This window comes from Mytilus galloprovincialis, chromosome 9 (genome assembly GCF_965363235.1).
Source record: "Mytilus galloprovincialis chromosome 9, xbMytGall1.hap1.1, whole genome shotgun sequence".
Classification (NCBI taxonomy): Eukaryota; Metazoa; Mollusca; class Bivalvia; order Mytilida; family Mytilidae; genus Mytilus; species Mytilus galloprovincialis.
The window spans coordinates 76,506,693-76,524,074 of record NC_134846.1 but is presented as its reverse complement, the minus strand read 5'-3'; the positions used below and the strand labels follow the sequence as shown (position 1 = coordinate 76,524,074).

At 31.4% G+C, this 17,382-nt stretch overlaps 1 protein-coding gene across 1 annotated transcript in view; it reads right to left on the bottom strand.

Moving 5' to 3' along the window:
* Positions 1–17,325, bottom strand: part of LOC143045980 (ubiquitin carboxyl-terminal hydrolase 39-like) — a 34,638-nt gene extending 17,313 nt beyond the window's left edge. Inside the window, exons 1-12 of the mRNA XM_076218883.1 lie at positions 16,653–17,325; positions 13,475–13,538; positions 12,896–12,990; positions 12,256–12,392; positions 11,816–11,912; positions 11,161–11,216; positions 9,981–10,206; positions 8,295–8,440; positions 6,986–7,031; positions 5,902–6,125; positions 4,266–4,327; positions 1,104–1,245 (exon numbers count right to left, since the gene is read on the bottom strand). Coding sequence (XP_076074998.1) covers positions 1,104–1,245; positions 4,266–4,327; positions 5,902–6,125; positions 6,986–7,031; positions 8,295–8,440; positions 9,981–10,206; positions 11,161–11,216; positions 11,816–11,912; positions 12,256–12,392; positions 12,896–12,990; positions 13,475–13,538; positions 16,653–17,259 — 1,902 coding nt within the window. The 5' untranslated portion in view covers positions 17,260–17,325. The remainder of the gene's footprint in view (positions 1–1,103; positions 1,246–4,265; positions 4,328–5,901; positions 6,126–6,985; positions 7,032–8,294; positions 8,441–9,980; positions 10,207–11,160; positions 11,217–11,815; positions 11,913–12,255; positions 12,393–12,895; positions 12,991–13,474; positions 13,539–16,652) is intronic.
* Between the last annotated feature and the right edge of the window lie 57 nt (positions 17,326–17,382).

Genomic DNA, 17,382 nt, shown 5'->3' with positions numbered 1-17,382 from the left:
CAATTGTCAATTCTGATTTAAATAAAATTTAAACTTGATTTAATTTAATATACATAGAAAAAAGAATTTTTTCACTACTAACACACATGTTTAGTTTACTATGTAATATGCATGCTTAAGTTCTCTTCCGCAGATTAGACACTAAATCGTAAATTCAAAATGATTTCATGCTAAATAAAACAAGTGCAACTATTATCATTGATAAACTTGACCAAAGGTAAAAAATTAAAAAGACGATGATTTCCTGTGAATTTGATAAACAAAACTAATCCCGGAAATGAGTCCGGAATTGCTTGTTTTACTTTTGTCGTAAAACATCCGGTGCTAATTTTTTTTTGTCTTCTAAATTAAAAGAAAAGTTAGCGATGACTGAGGAAATTAACGTTTTAAGTCATTAAAATCACTTCATTCTTAAACTGTTACCTTCCCTTAATTGCTCTTGAACAATTTTAGAAAAATGGTGGGAAAATTCATGAGAAAATGCGATGCAACAGTTAAACAAGTTTGTTGATCGTACGAGTATGAGCATACTCTTGCTGTTATGTGATTTTGACAATTTTTTTTTTTTTAAAGGGCACCAACTTTTAAAGTTATCTCAAAATGATAGAAATTGGGTGACAAAATTTCCGGATCCTTGGTTGTAAGTCTTTCCTTCCATCTAAAAGAAAACTACTTTAAATATTTCATATCATGTGATTATGTCTTATCAAATAGAATTATCTATTACACATGTAAGACATAATATTCTATATTATCATCATTTCCTACGCCTATATCACCCTGCTCAATTGCTCTGTAATTCTCTTATTACAGCTTTGAGACGAGAGCAGGCATTATCATTGACGTCCCAATGTCTGAGGAGAAGTTATCAGCGACTTCACAATATGTGAGGAGACATAATCAAGCAGCTTGTTTTTGTCAAGAAAAAAACTGTCATACAGAGGGGGCAAAGACCAGTAATAGAACAAAAACAGATATTTGGGTTTCTTCGTATATATATATTGTAAAGTATCAGCTGCTCGACAAAAAGGTTTACATTGTGGCTCGAGGCTGATATTTAACAATATCAATGTGTAGAAAACCTGATAATCTACATTATTTACCTTGTGTAAAACATGCACTCTATATGATCCCTTTCCTGGTCCTGGCTGACCATCATGGACAATATTGGCCATCAAATCATAGGTTGTACATTTGTGTTTTACTCTTATTTCTGGAGCTAATAAATCTCCAAAGTCAACATTCCTAAAAAAAGAAATTGTAGGAATTATTTTTTAACAGAAACTGTAAAACTGCATTTAATTTTTATTTATAACTGTCATTAAAACAGTAAAATGAGTTTCAATAATTATCTGTGACAGTTTTGAAAAACAATCTGTCCAACCTGTCAATTTTTTGAAGGTTAACATTACTTATTTCAATTTGACTCTCTAAATTTTTTTCCCAGCTTTCTGGTTTGTACTTTATCAGAAGCAAGATGAAATACTGTTCCGAAAAACAAAATGTGAAAGCTATCTTGAAGATGAGAATGACTTCAAATTACATTGGTACATGTATAAGATATTTTTAAATAAGACATGATGCAAGAAAAAATTCAAAAGTATCAGAAACAGAAAGTTGATGTCCAACAGATCTCATCAATGTCAAGCTGTTATTTCAAAATTAATTGGCCAATTTTCACAAAATAAAATAATATGCACATAAACATATTATACACATGAATGGTGCAAAACTTCATTTGCATCCTACCCATACTTTTGGATTTACTGCATTTACGAACAGACAGACAGACAAAAAGATAGAAAATGAAAACTATAGGACTTCAACATTGAAGATGTTTGACTCTAATTATGCAACATTTATTGAATTAAAGAACCTTAGTGAGTGCGCTCACATATCCCACGTTCCCACATCGTCACTGGAGAAAGAAAATACTTGTAAGAAAGAACCAGGTGCTCCGCAGGGCACAGCTTTATACGACCGCAGAGGTCGAACCCTGAACAGTTGGGGCAAGTATGGACAAAACATTCAAGCATGATACAGCTCTGAATTTGGATTGTGATCAAATTTTTGACATTACATGTTTTTTTTTTTACACAAAACAAATGCCAAGATTTTACAAATCAATTAAAGATTTCTTCTTCAAACTTTTTAAATCTAAAATTAAATAGTTGACACAGCATAGGTTTCTGACACAGAATGAATGTGGTCTAATGAACTTAAAAGGTTTTTTTTGCCTTTGAGCAAATCACTATGCTGTTGAATATTAATCCTCTCAAAAAAATGTTTGAAGAAATTTTCTTTTTATTTATGAAATCTGAAATGAGAAAAATTTAACCCCCCCCCCTTTTTTTTCACATCCCCGTTTCCCTTTTTCAAAACTGATATCAATTCAAATTTCTAATGGAGTTTGCAACAATAACTACTCATTTAAATACATCATAAAATATTAAGATGTAAAAAAACTGCTTGTTATCACTGAATGGTAAAGATTATTTAAATTTATCAGTTGGTAGTAAAAAGTGTATATACATTGTATATTGTATATAACAAAGATTTAAGTTGATTCTGGACAAAGAAAGATAACTCCAATTAAAAAAAATTCTTGCTATTGCACAAATAGGATATTTCTTGCTTACTATTCTGGACAAAGAAAGATAACTCTAATTAAAAAAAAATTTGCTATTTCACAATATTGTGCAATTAGATATTTCTTGCCATTGCACAATACTGTGCAATTGAAAAGACTTGCTATTGCACAATACTTAATATAATAATTTTAGATCCTGATTTGGACCAACTTGAAAACTGGGCCCATAATTAAAAATCTAAGTACATGTTTAGATTCAGCATATCAAAGAGGCCCAAGAATTCAATTTTTGTTAAAATCAAACTTAGTTTAATTTTGGACCCTTTGGACTTTAATGTAGAATTTGAAATTTGAAAACAGGACCAAAAATGAAGAATCTACATACACAGTTAGATTTGGCATATCAAAGAACCCCAAGGATTCAATTTTTGATGAAATCAAACAAAGTTTAATTTTGGACCCTTTGGACCTTAATGTAGACCAATTTGAAAACTGGACCAAAAAAAACTTCAATAATCAAGAATCTAAGTACATTTTTAGATTCAACATATCAAAGAACCCAACCGATTCATTTTTTGTCAAAATCAAACTAAGTTTAATTTTGGACCCTTTGGACCTTAATGTAGACCAATTTGAAAACGGGACCAAAAGTTGAGAATCTACATATACAGTTAGATTCGGCATATCAAAGAACCCCAATTATTCAATTTTGATGAAATCAAACAAAGTTTAATTTTGGACCCTTTGGGCCCCTTTTTCCTAAACTGTTGGGACCAAAACTCCCAAAATCAATACCAACCTTCCTTTTATGGTCATAAGCCTTGTGTTTAAATTTCATAGATTTGTATTTACTTATACTAACATTATAGTGCGAAAACCAAGAAAAATGCTTATTTGGGTCCCTTTTTGGCCCCTAATTCCTAATCTGTTGGGTCCTAAACTCCCAAAATAAATACCAACCTTCCTTTTGTGGTCATAAACATTGTGTTTAAATTTCATAGATTTCCATTTACTTAACCTAAGGTTATTGTGCAAAAACCAAGAAAAATGCTTATTTGGGCCCTTTATTGGCCCCTTATTCCTAAACTATTGAAACCAAAACTCCCAAAATCAATCCCAATCTTTCTTTTGTGGTCATAAACCTTGTGTCAAAATTTCATAGATTTCTATTAACTTAAACTAAAGTTATGGTGCGAAAACCAAGAAAATGCTTATTTGGGCCCTTTTTGGCCCCTTATTCCTAAAATGTTGGGACCAAAACTCCCAAAATCAATACCAACCTTCCTTTTATGGTCATAAACCTTGTGTTAAAATTTCATAGATTTCTATTCACTTTTACTAAAGTTAGAGTGCGAAAACTAAAAGTATTCGGACGCCGGACGACGACGACGACGACGACGACGCAGACGCCAACGTGATAGCAATATACGACGAAAATTTTTTCAAAATTTGCGGTCGTATAAAAAAAAATTGAATCATAATTTCCTGTCGATATGCACATCTACATAGTATGTCCTTATTATCTAAAAAGGTTTCATGAAACTTTGTTGTGTGGTTTGAGAGGAGTTGCATTGACAAGAACAGGGCTGATGGACAGACCGACAGACTGGTCAAAAACATTATACCCTGTTATGTGGTGTATAATAACTTATCAAATATCACACATTGAACTTACTTTATAGGAAAGTTAACAATAGTAGGGTTCTTCTCTGTAATAAAATAATTCTTTGCAAATCTCTGAAAAACAAAGTAGACAATTACAGCTTTTAATAACACAGTACTTCATAAAAACAAGGAAATCTAGTTTTAAACGTAACCAAACAAAAAAAGTCGGAGTTAAAGTCTCTTGCTAATATGTCATAAGGGGTATGGTAAACCAAATAATTTTTGCAAGTAAATTTTGTAATTACACCATTGTGTTATGGTGCCATGGTCAATTTTGAGTTCTTGTATTCTATGTCTGCTTACATACTTTGTCTTTATGCTATTTTGTGTTTCTTTGTTAAAACAGTGATTTGTTTTTATAATGATTAAGATTATATTACAATGCTGACTGCTATACTCCAATTTTTGACGTTTTTACCTTTTATGTCTATTTGTTTTGCTCTTACATTGTTGTCAATATAGTGATATTCTATGTGATTGTCAATATGGTGATATTCTATGTGACTGTCAATATGGTGATATTCTATGTGACTGTCAATATGGTGATATTCTATGTGACTGTCAATATGGTGATATTCTATGTGATTGTCAATATGGTGATATTCTATGTGACTGTCAATATGGTGATATTCTATGTGATTGTCAATAATGGTGATATTCTATGTGACTGTCAATATGGTGATATTCTATGTGACTGTCAATATGGTGATATTCTATGTGACTGTCAATATGGTGATATTCTATGTGATTGTCAATAATGGTGATATTCTATGTGACTGTCAATATGGTGATATTCTATGTGACTGTCAATATGGTGATATTCTATGTGACTGTCAATATGGTGATATTCTATGTGATTGTCAATAATGGTGATATTCTATGTGACTGTCAATATGGTGATATTCTATGTGACTGTCAATAATGGTGATATTCTATGTGACTGTCATACAAGTTTGAGGTTTTTGTTTTGCTCTTACATTGTTGTCAATATGGTGATATTCTATGTGACTGTCAATAATGGTGATATTCTATGTGACTGTCAATATGGTGATATTCTATGTGACTGTCATACAAGTGTGTTGTCAATATGATGATATTCTATGTGACTGTCATACAAGTGTGTTGTCAATATGGTGATATTCTATGTGACTGTCATACAAGTTTGAGGTTTAGTATCTATAAAATCAGGTTTAATTCCCCCTTTTCTGCACACAAAGAAATGCATATACCAAGTCATGAATATGACAGTTGTTATCCATTCTTTAGATATGTTTGAGCTGTTGATTTTCCCATTTTAAAAAGTACTTTCTGTTTTGAATTTCCCTTGGAGTTTGGTATTTTTGTCAATTAACTTTTTACCAACAGTTTATTATCAAAATTGTTATGTAGATCTTATAGTGAGATATGACCTTTTGCTCCAAGGGTAAGGACTCACAGTGACTTTGAGATGAAGAATAGCCTTGTGTCTTTGCTTTTATTTTTCCAGTATATGTTGTGACACCATATCCTGTCTTTTACATTAACGTACAAATTTAATTCATTACAACATATAACAGTGATTAATACATATTCATCTAATTAAACATATTTACTTCTCAACATAATGCAACTACTAAACAATAACATCAGTACATATTCCAGCTTACCTTAATATATACTATAATGTATGGCGGTAACTGTGTGATTTCAAAACGTTTCATGGTGGAATCTTTGTAGGTTTTATATTCTTTTTCATTGACCCCATTGAACTTTGAAAGCAGCACAGAGAAAGGAATCTGTGGAATAATGTTCTCTCTCATTTCATCAGGATACAGAGGGGGTGGAGGCAAGTCACATGTTAAATATAACCATGGCATTTCATCCATTCTCACTGAAATAAGAAAGCATTACATCAGTATAATGTAAATATCGACTATTCATAACATCGCTGTCTTAGTAAATAGACCACTTTCAAGTAACGTCCTTCACCAGAAAATTTTGTCAGTTATGCATGACTTTATGACATTATTTACTAGATAAAGGGAATCGCCTGAACTATTTAAGTTCATCAAGCATCTGCATGATTGTCATTGTGCAGAATAAACTAGAAATAATGTTTGTTCTGTAGCTACTTGATCACAATTCCCTAATGACAACAATGTCTACAATGTAGCCTCATGTAAACTGGTCTGTAATCAGGGAAGAAAACTAGAACTTTGGCAGGATCCTTAATTCAGAAGTCCTTCTTTGGTTGCTGCCTAAAACATATGTTTTTTGTCTATTGTCTTAAGTGAAAACTGTCTGACAGCATGAGGACCTTGCAAGATAAGACATACCAATATATTTGTCCTATTACTCATAATAAGAGAGAAATTATCATTACAAAAAATCTTAAAACTTTTATTTCAAGTAGTCATCAAACCATGAAAATGAAGTTTAGGACAATGGACATGTGACAGACGGAAACTTTGTAACATAAGGCATATATATATATATATAAACAAAGTATGAAGCATCCAGGTCTTCCTCTTCCTAAAATATGAAGCTTTTAAAAAGTTAGCTAACCATGCTGGATCATTATCCCTATGTCAAGCTTTCTGCAACAAAATTCGTAGGCTTGACAAAAATAAAAATGTATGAAAACTTTTTGGGGATATTTTTGTGTTGAAAATTCTTGAATGTTTGACATGAAGTTAAGACTGTAATTGCTTTTGAAGACTGATAACAAAATCATTTAAATAAACTCCATACCTTTATACTCTTCCTGTTCCATAAGTTTGGCTTTTTCTTCATCACTCTGACAATATAAAACAAAACAGAGATATAAATCCTACATAATGGGAGGTAACCTCTGACAATATAAAATATAACAGGGATATCAATCCTACATAATGGGAGATAACCTCTGACAATATAAACAAAACAGGAATATAAATCCTACATAATGGGAGATAACCTCTGACAATATAAAACAAAACAGGGACATAAATCATACATAAAGGGAGATAGCCTCTGGCAATATTAAACAAAACAGGGATATAAATCATACACAATGGGAGATAACCTCTGATAATATAAAACAAAACACGGATATAAATCCTACATAAAGGGAGATAACCTCTGACAATATTAAACAAAACAGGGAAATAAATCCTACATAATGGGAGATAACTCTGACAATATAAAACAAAACAGAGATATAAATCCTACATAATGGGAGATAACTCTGACAATATAAAACAAAACAGGGATATAAATCCTATATAATGGGAGATAACTCTGACAATATAAAACAAAACAGGGAAATAAATCCTACATAATGGGAGATAACCTCTGACAATATTAAACAAAACAGGGATATAAATCCTACATAATGGGAGATAACCTCTGACAATATTAAACAAAACAGGGATATAAATCCTACATAATGGGAGATAACTCTATATCTTTATATAAGCAGCTAGTTGAAATATTGATTCTGTAGATGAATAATTAAATAGTTTATATCTTTGAATGTTTTGAATACAAACAATAATTATGTATTAACCTGCATATTTATAATAACATTTATTATTTCAACAAAAAGTTCAATATTTAATTAATTAGTTAATTTTCAAAAAATCTTATCATCTATAAAACAGAATTATACTTAAAAGCTGCACTGTGTAACAACCCCAATTCATTTAAGTTATCAGAAATAAGCATTGAAGCAATTCTGTTCAAATATGAAACACACATTACAAATCTCCCTTACTAACAACGTAATTTAATTCCCAAAAAACATAACATATGTTTTAATAATAGAATTGCAGGTTTGTTATAATTGTTTATATTGAGTTGGTTAGAACTTTTTTATATTTATTTTGCCAACTTTTCTGAAAGATTAAATCTTGTTCATAAAAAAATATTCAAGGAGCTTTATACTTAAACAAACATGCCTTATTATCATTTTAATGTTTTCTTACATATAAAATCTAATTGCAAGGGCCAGTTTAGAATAAATTCTTTTAAACTCTCATTTATATATATACATGTTAATAAACTATAATTATGTACTTACCAATTCTACAGGTAATACTTTTCTTGTATATACCTTCATTATGCCCCTGAAAGTTTTGTTAATAATACTACTTGACAATTTTCGGGTTCCATTTAAAGCTCCATGTCCAGCATTTAAAAACCATGACAAAAAGTCTATTGCATCTCCTGAAAGTAGTTAAAGATAAAAACCATGACAAAAGGTTTATTGTATTCCCTGTAAGTAGTAACAGATAAAAACCATGACAAACAGACTATTGCATCTCCTGAAAGCAGTTAAAGATAAATTCCATGACAAAGTCTACTGTATCTCCTGAAAGTAGTCAAAGATAAAAACCATGACAAAAGGTTTAATGTATTTCCTGAAAGAAGTAACAGGTAAAAACCATGACAAAAAGTCTATGCATCTTCAAAAAGTAGCTACAGATAAAAACCCTGACAAAAAGTCTATTAGGCAGAGAAAAAAAAATCTGAGTTACGGTAACCCGACAGATCCTGTTTTTTTTAGCCCCGACCCTAATTTTTTTATTGTATCTTCAAAAAAACAAAAAAAACAAGAGGCTGTCACACCGACAGCAAACCGGATTTATTAACATTTATTTGTGTCCTGGCAATATCACAAGAACCATAACTGATAAACGGTGAAAGTGAAAATCGTCAATATCAAATTTGACCTGCATTTTGTCATCAGTATCAACATATTAAAATTTGAAAGAGCTTAGAATGAATGGTTCATGAGTAAATGCAACAACACGAATGGAAACACCATTTTTTTTATCTTTCAAGAACCATAACTCCTGAACGGTAAAAGTCAAAATCGACATTATTGAACTTGACCTCCAGTTTGTCATCAGTAACAACATATTAAAATTTAAAAAGCTTTGGTTGAACAGTTCATGAGTATATGCGCGGACACGACTGGAAACACCATTTTTTAATCTTTCAAGAACCATAACTCCTGAACGGTAAAAGTCAAAATCGTCATTCTTGAACTTGACTTTCATCTTGTTATCAGTAACAACACATTAAAATTTTAAAAGCTTTGGATGAACGGTTCATGAGTAAATGCATGAACATCATTTGGTTGCCGCCCGCCCGACTGCCCGCTGTACATCCCTGAATCAATAACCGACATTTTTGTCATAAAACCTGGTTAAAAATTGTATCAACCGACCCTGTTTTTGACACAGGCTTCTGTTAAACGACATAATATTTTTTCTATCTTGCTTCTACTTGCATAGAAAGCCAGTAAAACATTTTATTAATGTCAAAAGGTATTCCAAATTGGTTAAAATCCAAGAAATTTGCACAGCAGGTGCTTCAAAAACATTGCAAATGGCGCACTTCCGGTTTTTGAAACTAATTACGGACCTGGACTTGGAAAAACTATGATAATTTTCCGGATTTCATTTACAATGTCAAAAAAAAAAAGAATTCCGACCTACCGACCCTATTTTTCATAATAATGTTACCAGAAACACATATCTTTTTTTTTTAGGCCTTACATCTACTGAAAGTAGTTTCAGATAATTTAATATCAAGAATTCAGATTTTCCGATAACCAACTAGTTCAACTGTTTTATAATAAAAGTGAAATTATATCTGCTAAAAATATATATGATCATTGATAAAATTATACTTTGTATAACAATTTAAATAACAAAGATTCTTTTAACCACATACACTTTGATCAAGACTAGATATGTACCTTGCTTTGTAATTTGTAATTTCTTTTTACTACACAGTACAACTGCTTGTAACATTTCATGTGGGCTGACATGGGCTTTGAAGTTACGTGGATTCCATAACTTCCGTAACAACTCTCCAAATCTTTGAGTAAGTAGGCACATTTGATCACCTGGAGGTCGTTTTATTACACTGTAATTAGATTCTTGTAAGAAATAGTCCCTTAAAGGTGTTACATGAGACAATGCCTGAAAGAAAGAAGTTGATTGCAAAAATTAAGAAAATGGGTTTAGGACTCAAATGGCTGGTGATCAATATTATTATCAATTTTATGGTTGTTAATTATACTGGTACTTGTCTTCAGAAGTGTCCATTTGAATAGCATAAAACGGTTTTACATTCTAATTAAAAAAAAATAGTCAAACTAATGAAAACTTATTTTTAAGGGAGATTATCTAAAACATACAAATATTCTTCAAATATGTTCACATAAAGAGGTGCATCTGCAATGTGTATACATACAAACATGCTAGAAAGTTTGAAATCTGAAAGAGGGATTTCCCAAAATGGGTACCTCCATCAAAAATGTTGCAAATATGCTAAATAGAATGAGGCTTGAGGTTGAAAAATGTAGGAAGTGGATAACACTTAAAAGAGAACCAACATCAAGAATGTTGCTAAAATCTGATTAATTGCACCATCTCAAAAATCAGCAAAATTTTTTAAAATATGTACACAAAGAGAGGTGCAACTTAAAAGTATTCTGAAAATCATAGAAAATTTAAAAAATCTGTTATAACTGTAGGTTATCACTAAAACCTTCCTTGTGGGCTCTAAAAAAAAATTAGATTTCATATTCTACAATAAAAAAAACCAATTGAAACAATAATGAAATCTGGTACGCCCATGAATAATGATTCTATAACAATTATCTTATTTATCATTAAAAAAACATTTTCTAATTTACACAATATATTTCATATGGCAGCATATAAGGGGGAGTAACTCTTGGGCATTAAACAAATTATGTCCATTGGAGTTATCTTTCATTACATTTTTCATGTTCCTAAAGATGAATCAAACATCACTATTGTGAAAGTTAAGAGACCATCAATAATTTCAATCAAAAAAATTCTGGGGCTATTTAAAAGATTTATCTTTGGTTGTCAGTCACTTTCATTAAATAAGATTAATAGTCTTACCTGTAGTACCACATTACAATAATCATTGGCTTTAATATTGTTTAATCCAACAATACCTGAAACAAAAATCATTGTTAACAAATCGCTTCAAGGAGCATAATTCTTAAAAATTACAGTACCTATGTAAACATAACAATAAACTATTTACCTCTAGTAAGTGGTCTTCCTTTACACCTTTTGGTTGCATACTATATCTTATCTTTAATGAAAATTCACTTTACAATTTCAAAAGGACATACTGTTGTAAATATATATATTTCCTTGATTTCATAATATGTAAGCTTCCTTACTAAGGATATTAATTTGTGACCGAGATATCCATCATACCTGCATACATGCTAACATTTAAAACCTCTTATGTGCAAAATATCAAAATTCTTCTCTTTGAGCCAAAAATACTATCTTAAGACTACTTAAATGACAACTTATAGGAAGATATGCGACACAGTCTTGACATATTGAGCCAATTCAAAAGAAAATTAACTTTTCCTATTACATTTTTACATGTTCAGTCGAGCAGCATAAAGTACTAAATTTACAAATATTTACAAATATGACCTGGAAAAGTATTAGAATAATGCCTGTTTCATTGGAATAAACTAACAATAAAAATAATGTCACAATATTAAGATGAGAATAATGATGAAATACATGCCTGGTAAATATGTGGTCTTGTCATAAGCTATTGACAGCTTACTATTGTTATCCATCTGTTGGATCTGCTCTGGTGTGAAGGTTGGATTCAATACATACTGTCAAAATACAGAAATATCATCAATAAAACAATATAATATATATAAAACAGCCTTTGTGACCTCAAACTTAACAATGAAAAGATAGTTCACTATACAAAAAATATATTGGTTAGTCATTTCTCAATTGTCTTGTTATCCTTCTAATCTAACAGATTTCATTCATTCCTGAAATGGAAATCTCATGATCCAGAAAATTATTTAATTGATTTAAATTGAGTTTAGAGTCAGATATGTTTTACCATTTGAAAAAAAGACTATTCAGATGTCCATCTGAAAAAGGGTGATGCTTTCATTTATTATTCACTGAGTTACCGTCCACCTATCATAATGATATACATACAATGATATCTTCTAGAGATGAATCGATGATTTGATAGTTATCTGGTAGACAATAGAACTTTTGTGTTTGTAAGTTTAAGTACACATGATGGCTCTCCAACACACTGTGTGTATAGGCATGGGACATTTTTCCACGACCTGAAGTAAAAAACATACAGCTAGGACATAATTTCTCACAAACTCATCACCAGTTTAAATAGAAATGTTCTTAGTTGTTACGGATATTATATCTTTAACCTTTTTGTCCTTAAGGGAATATGGTGAAGATAGTGGACCTTTGAAACTTTAAATGTCCTCCTTTGCGAGATGGAGGGTCACAAGTTGGTTCTCTCACATTTATTTTCTACTATTGTTAGTGTTTTTTAGTGCCAAAGGTTTCGGAATCTTTAAATAAATTTCCCTTGTGGCCATGTCTGAATTTTCGTTATACCAGTTATAAATTTGCAATGAAAATTAGAGTAGACTCGACTTTTAACTAAACTATATATTCTGGAAAATGATAATGAATCCCCTCTACTACAGACTTCTGTTCAAGACCTGAAACTGGTAATTTAAATCTCATATGCAATAGTAAAGGTTCTAAATGCTATTACAGTATATATATTATGAATTTATGACAAATAATAGTGTGTTAAACTTACCTTGGAAATATTTTCCACATACTAAGCATGCATACACATTGATGTGGGACAAGGACACAGAACATAACTTCTCAAAGTCAAAATCAAGAACAGATCTAAAACAAAAAATTTATCAATATAAACCTGTATTGTTAAAATCTTGTAAGTATAAATTATGCTTCTCATTCATTACTACTATTTTTTTCCCCTTCTAAACAGTTTACTTTTGAAATAGTTGTTCAATAATTCATAAACAACTTCTGCCGAGTCTGTCTTTCAACTCATCTCCAGAGTCAAACAATGCACATGAAAATCAATCAAATAACTTGAAAAGTATACGATTATTACCCTTGTCCAACAGTGAACATATAAATGGACAGCATTAAACCAAAAACATTAAAATTTGAAATTAATAAGTTACAGTACATTGTAAATTTTTACCAACATGACCAATACTTCAATTAAAATCAGCAAAATGATGAATTTTGTATAGATTTTTTGATTGACGGAAAATTACCTGAATATTTTGATCGTTTTTTTTCTTGCCACTTCTAGACATAAAATATTGTTCATGGAAGATAGAATAATATTTGTTCTTACCTATTAATAGTGTCCAAATAAGGACAGATTCTGCTTTTGTCAACTTTAGGGTCCTGTACTGCCGCTATAATATATATGTTTATCATAATTATCTATCTATAAACATGAGTGAAATGTACACCAGACCTAGGTTTAGCATTAATATGCCAAATTAATTAATCATGTTTCAATCAAATTACAAATTATAATTTACATCAATTTTTAAATGTAATTCTGACAGACTGCACCAAAATCTTTTCCTACCTACTATTCCTAGCATCAGCCTAGTGGGGACATGTAATAGTGACAGATTGGTAATTATTCACATTGCAATTAACGCAATGTAATTAAATAAATAAATAAAAAAGCTTCATTTAGAGTTTTAAAAGCATTGTATACATTGTACATTGAAATACAGACATAACATAAGCGCTAATGAGCTTTTAACCCATATATTCATTACAAATGAGACCAAAAAAACAATGTGTCTCTTTAAGGTTACATCAATAAAAAAAAAAATAAGGTAGGTAGGTCAGTATTTCCATTTTTTTTATTCTATTTTTCATTTTGATTTTTTTCCATATTTTTGTAAAGGATGTATCAACAATAGGCTATTTGCCACTTCCCGTAATTGACCCTATAATCATATAATTAGAGATCCCTTTTTTAGTTGTATCCCTTATAGGGGACATTAATTTTTATTTACAATGGAGAGCTAGCAGAAAGAGCAAATTTACCTGTGCGTAATGTGAGTAATCTTTAATGTTTCCTGATCTTTTAATTTATCAAATTGTTGTAAATTAATATAGCTAAATACTTTTGACATCATGAAAAATTAGTTATACCGCCGATACATAACTTTCAATTTGTCATGCTTTGCATTGGCAAAAGCCAATTTTGTCCGGTATGGAACCAGTCTACGATTGACAAAGGGAAGTAATTTGTTTAAAAAGTGATAACAGAACTAAATCAGTTATTGGCAAATGGACTATTGAATTCATTCATTGGCAACTCAAACAATGTCAAACTTGGGTTTAAGTTCAATATCTTTTTCTCTTTACAACAGAAATAAAATGACTAAGGGTCAGAGCTTGAAAGCAGGGGGGGTTGAGTAACCGTAAACAGACAATTTTTGGGAGCCTTATGCACAGGTACTTGTGGACAGGATACCCTTTGGGTGCCCCTGAGTGAGAATATCCCGAATGACCCCCCATGTAGTTTAATTTTGATTTATTTTTTATTAAACGTTTATTTAAATTGTTTTCACTGGGAATATATGTCGAAGTTACTGACAAACAGCATTTGAGATTTTTGCCAGTCGACTGATATGTATATAGAGAGAAGGTGTCACTCTGGTTTTGTTTACTTGAGGTACCAATTAGTAATCACCTTAAAAATAATATTAATAAACGATCCTACCTTTCATGTCACTGACTTCTTTCCTTTCAATAATGAATTTGCTCTTTAGGGATACATATATTTATTAAATCGGAGCTCAAATAGTCCAGTAATTCATTGTTTTAATCGAACGATTCACAATTTTTATCGACATTTTGAAATCTTCAAAGCAGAAATGACGGAAATGATGACGAACTGACATCTGGCGAGTAATCTGCGCAGCAACGACAACTCCGGTCTTTCTTCCGAGGACTTCCGAATTGCACTGAAATAAATAAAAGACAGAGAATGACTAAAAAAAGTACGGGAAAATTTAAGCGTTTTTTTATGAAACTGAAAATAGTATCGAGAAACGACAAATATTTATTATGAGCCAAACAGGTGCTAATTCATTGTTTAACTGGTTAATAGAAAGTTTGGAAGAAACCACAGACACTGAATATGTTGACTTACTTGAAATAATGTTGGGGAAAATTTTTTTCATGAAATTATCCACAGCTAGGCCAGTTACTGGAGCCTTAAATTTTGACATTATTTCAAGTAAGTCAACATATTCAGTGTCTGTGGTTTCTTCCAAACTTTCTATTAACCAGTTAAACAATGAATTAGCACCTGTTTGGCTCATAATAAATATTTGTCGTTTCTCGATACTATTTTCAGTTTCATAAAAAAACGCTGAAATTTTCCTGTACTTTTTTTAGTCATTCTCTGTCTTTTTTATTTATTTCAGTGCAATTCGGAAGTCCTCGGAAGAAAGACCGGAGTTGTCGTTGCTGCGCAGATTACTCGCCAGATGTCAGTTCGTCATCATTTCCGTCATTTCTGCTTTAAAGATTTCAAAATGTCGATAAAAATTGTGAATCGTTCGATTAAAACAATGAATTACTGGACTATTTGAGCTCCGATTTAATAAATATATGTATCCCTAAAGAGCAAATTCATTATTGAAAGGAAAGAAGTCAGTGACATGAAAGGTAGGATCGTTTATTAATATCATTTTTAAGGTGATTACTAATTGGTACCTCAAGTAAACAAAACCAGAGTGACTTACCTTCTCTCTATATACATATCAGTCGACTGGCAAAAATCTCAAATGCTGTTTGTCAGTAACTTCGACATATATTCCCAGTGAAAACAATTTAAATAAATGTTTAATAAAAAATAAATCAAAATTAAACTACATGGGGGGGGGGTCATTCGGGATATTCTCACTCAGGGGCACCCAAAGGGTATCCTGTCCACAAGTACCTGTGGCCTTATGAGGATGTTATGAAACCTCTTAGGCCTAAAAAAAAAAGATATGTGTTTCCTGTAACATCATTTTGAAAAATAGGGTCGGTAGGTCGGAATTCTTTTTTTTTTTTTTTTTTTTTTTTTTTTTTGACATCGTAAATGAAATCCGGAAAATTATCATGGTTTTTCCAAGTCCAGATCCGTAATTAGTTTCAAAAACCGGAAGTGTGCCATTTGCAATGTTTTTGAAGCACCTGCTGTGCAAATTTCTTGGATTTTAACCTATTTGGAATACCTTTTGACATTAATAAAATGTTTTACTGGCTTTCTATGCAAGTAGAAGCAAGAGAGAAAAAAATATTATGTCATCTATCAGAAGCCTGTGTCAAAAACGGGGTCGGTTGATACAATTTTTTTTTTTTTTTTGAAGATGCAATAAAAAAGTTAGGGTCGGGGCTAAAAAACAGGGTCGGTCGGGTTACCGGAAACATCGATCTTTTTTTTCTCGGCCTTACCATATATGTATATCATTTTTAAGTTTTACCAATAAAAGACCTTTTTGATATACCTATTTCCTCATCTTCTTCTTCAATCTTCACTGTTGTCTTTTTACTTGTACTTTTTATTGGCGACTGCTTTTTATCTGCTGATGATTTGGATTCTGTACACTTTCCTTTTTTCACTTTCTCTTTCTCCTTCTTTTCACTCTTTTTGTCAGATTTTCCAGATTTTTCAGTAGCAGTTATCTCTTTCTTTACTTCTTTTCTTGATTTTTCACTGCCTACAGCTTTATCTGAACTTATTCCACTTTTAGCAACATCCGAAGGGTCTTCGTTTCTTTTAGGTTGGTTTACATCAGACTGTCTATTGTCTGAAATTGGCTTGTTTTTTGGTTGACTAGGAGATTTTTCAACCTTAGATGACGAGTCTGTTAGTTTCTGGTCAGTGACAACTGTCACCTGGCTGGCAATACGAGATCCCGATTTGTGTGTAGGCTCTTGTTGTGCCTTTGAATGCTCTTCGACAGATGAATCGAGTTTTGGCTTTTTATTTTTTTTAAGAATTGATTTCATGGGGTTGTCATCGTCTTCTTGGACAGTTTCTGGTACATGAGTACGCTTTAATATTGCTCTTGATGAACTTTTTAATTTCGTGCTCAGTTCGTTCGCCGCCATGCCGATATGTGGATGTGAAGTACGTCATTGCATTTGTATAATTCTGATAATTAGTAAACCAATTCCGGAATATATGAACCGGATTTTGCCTTGTATTAGCGATAAAGTGTCAAAATGACTAAA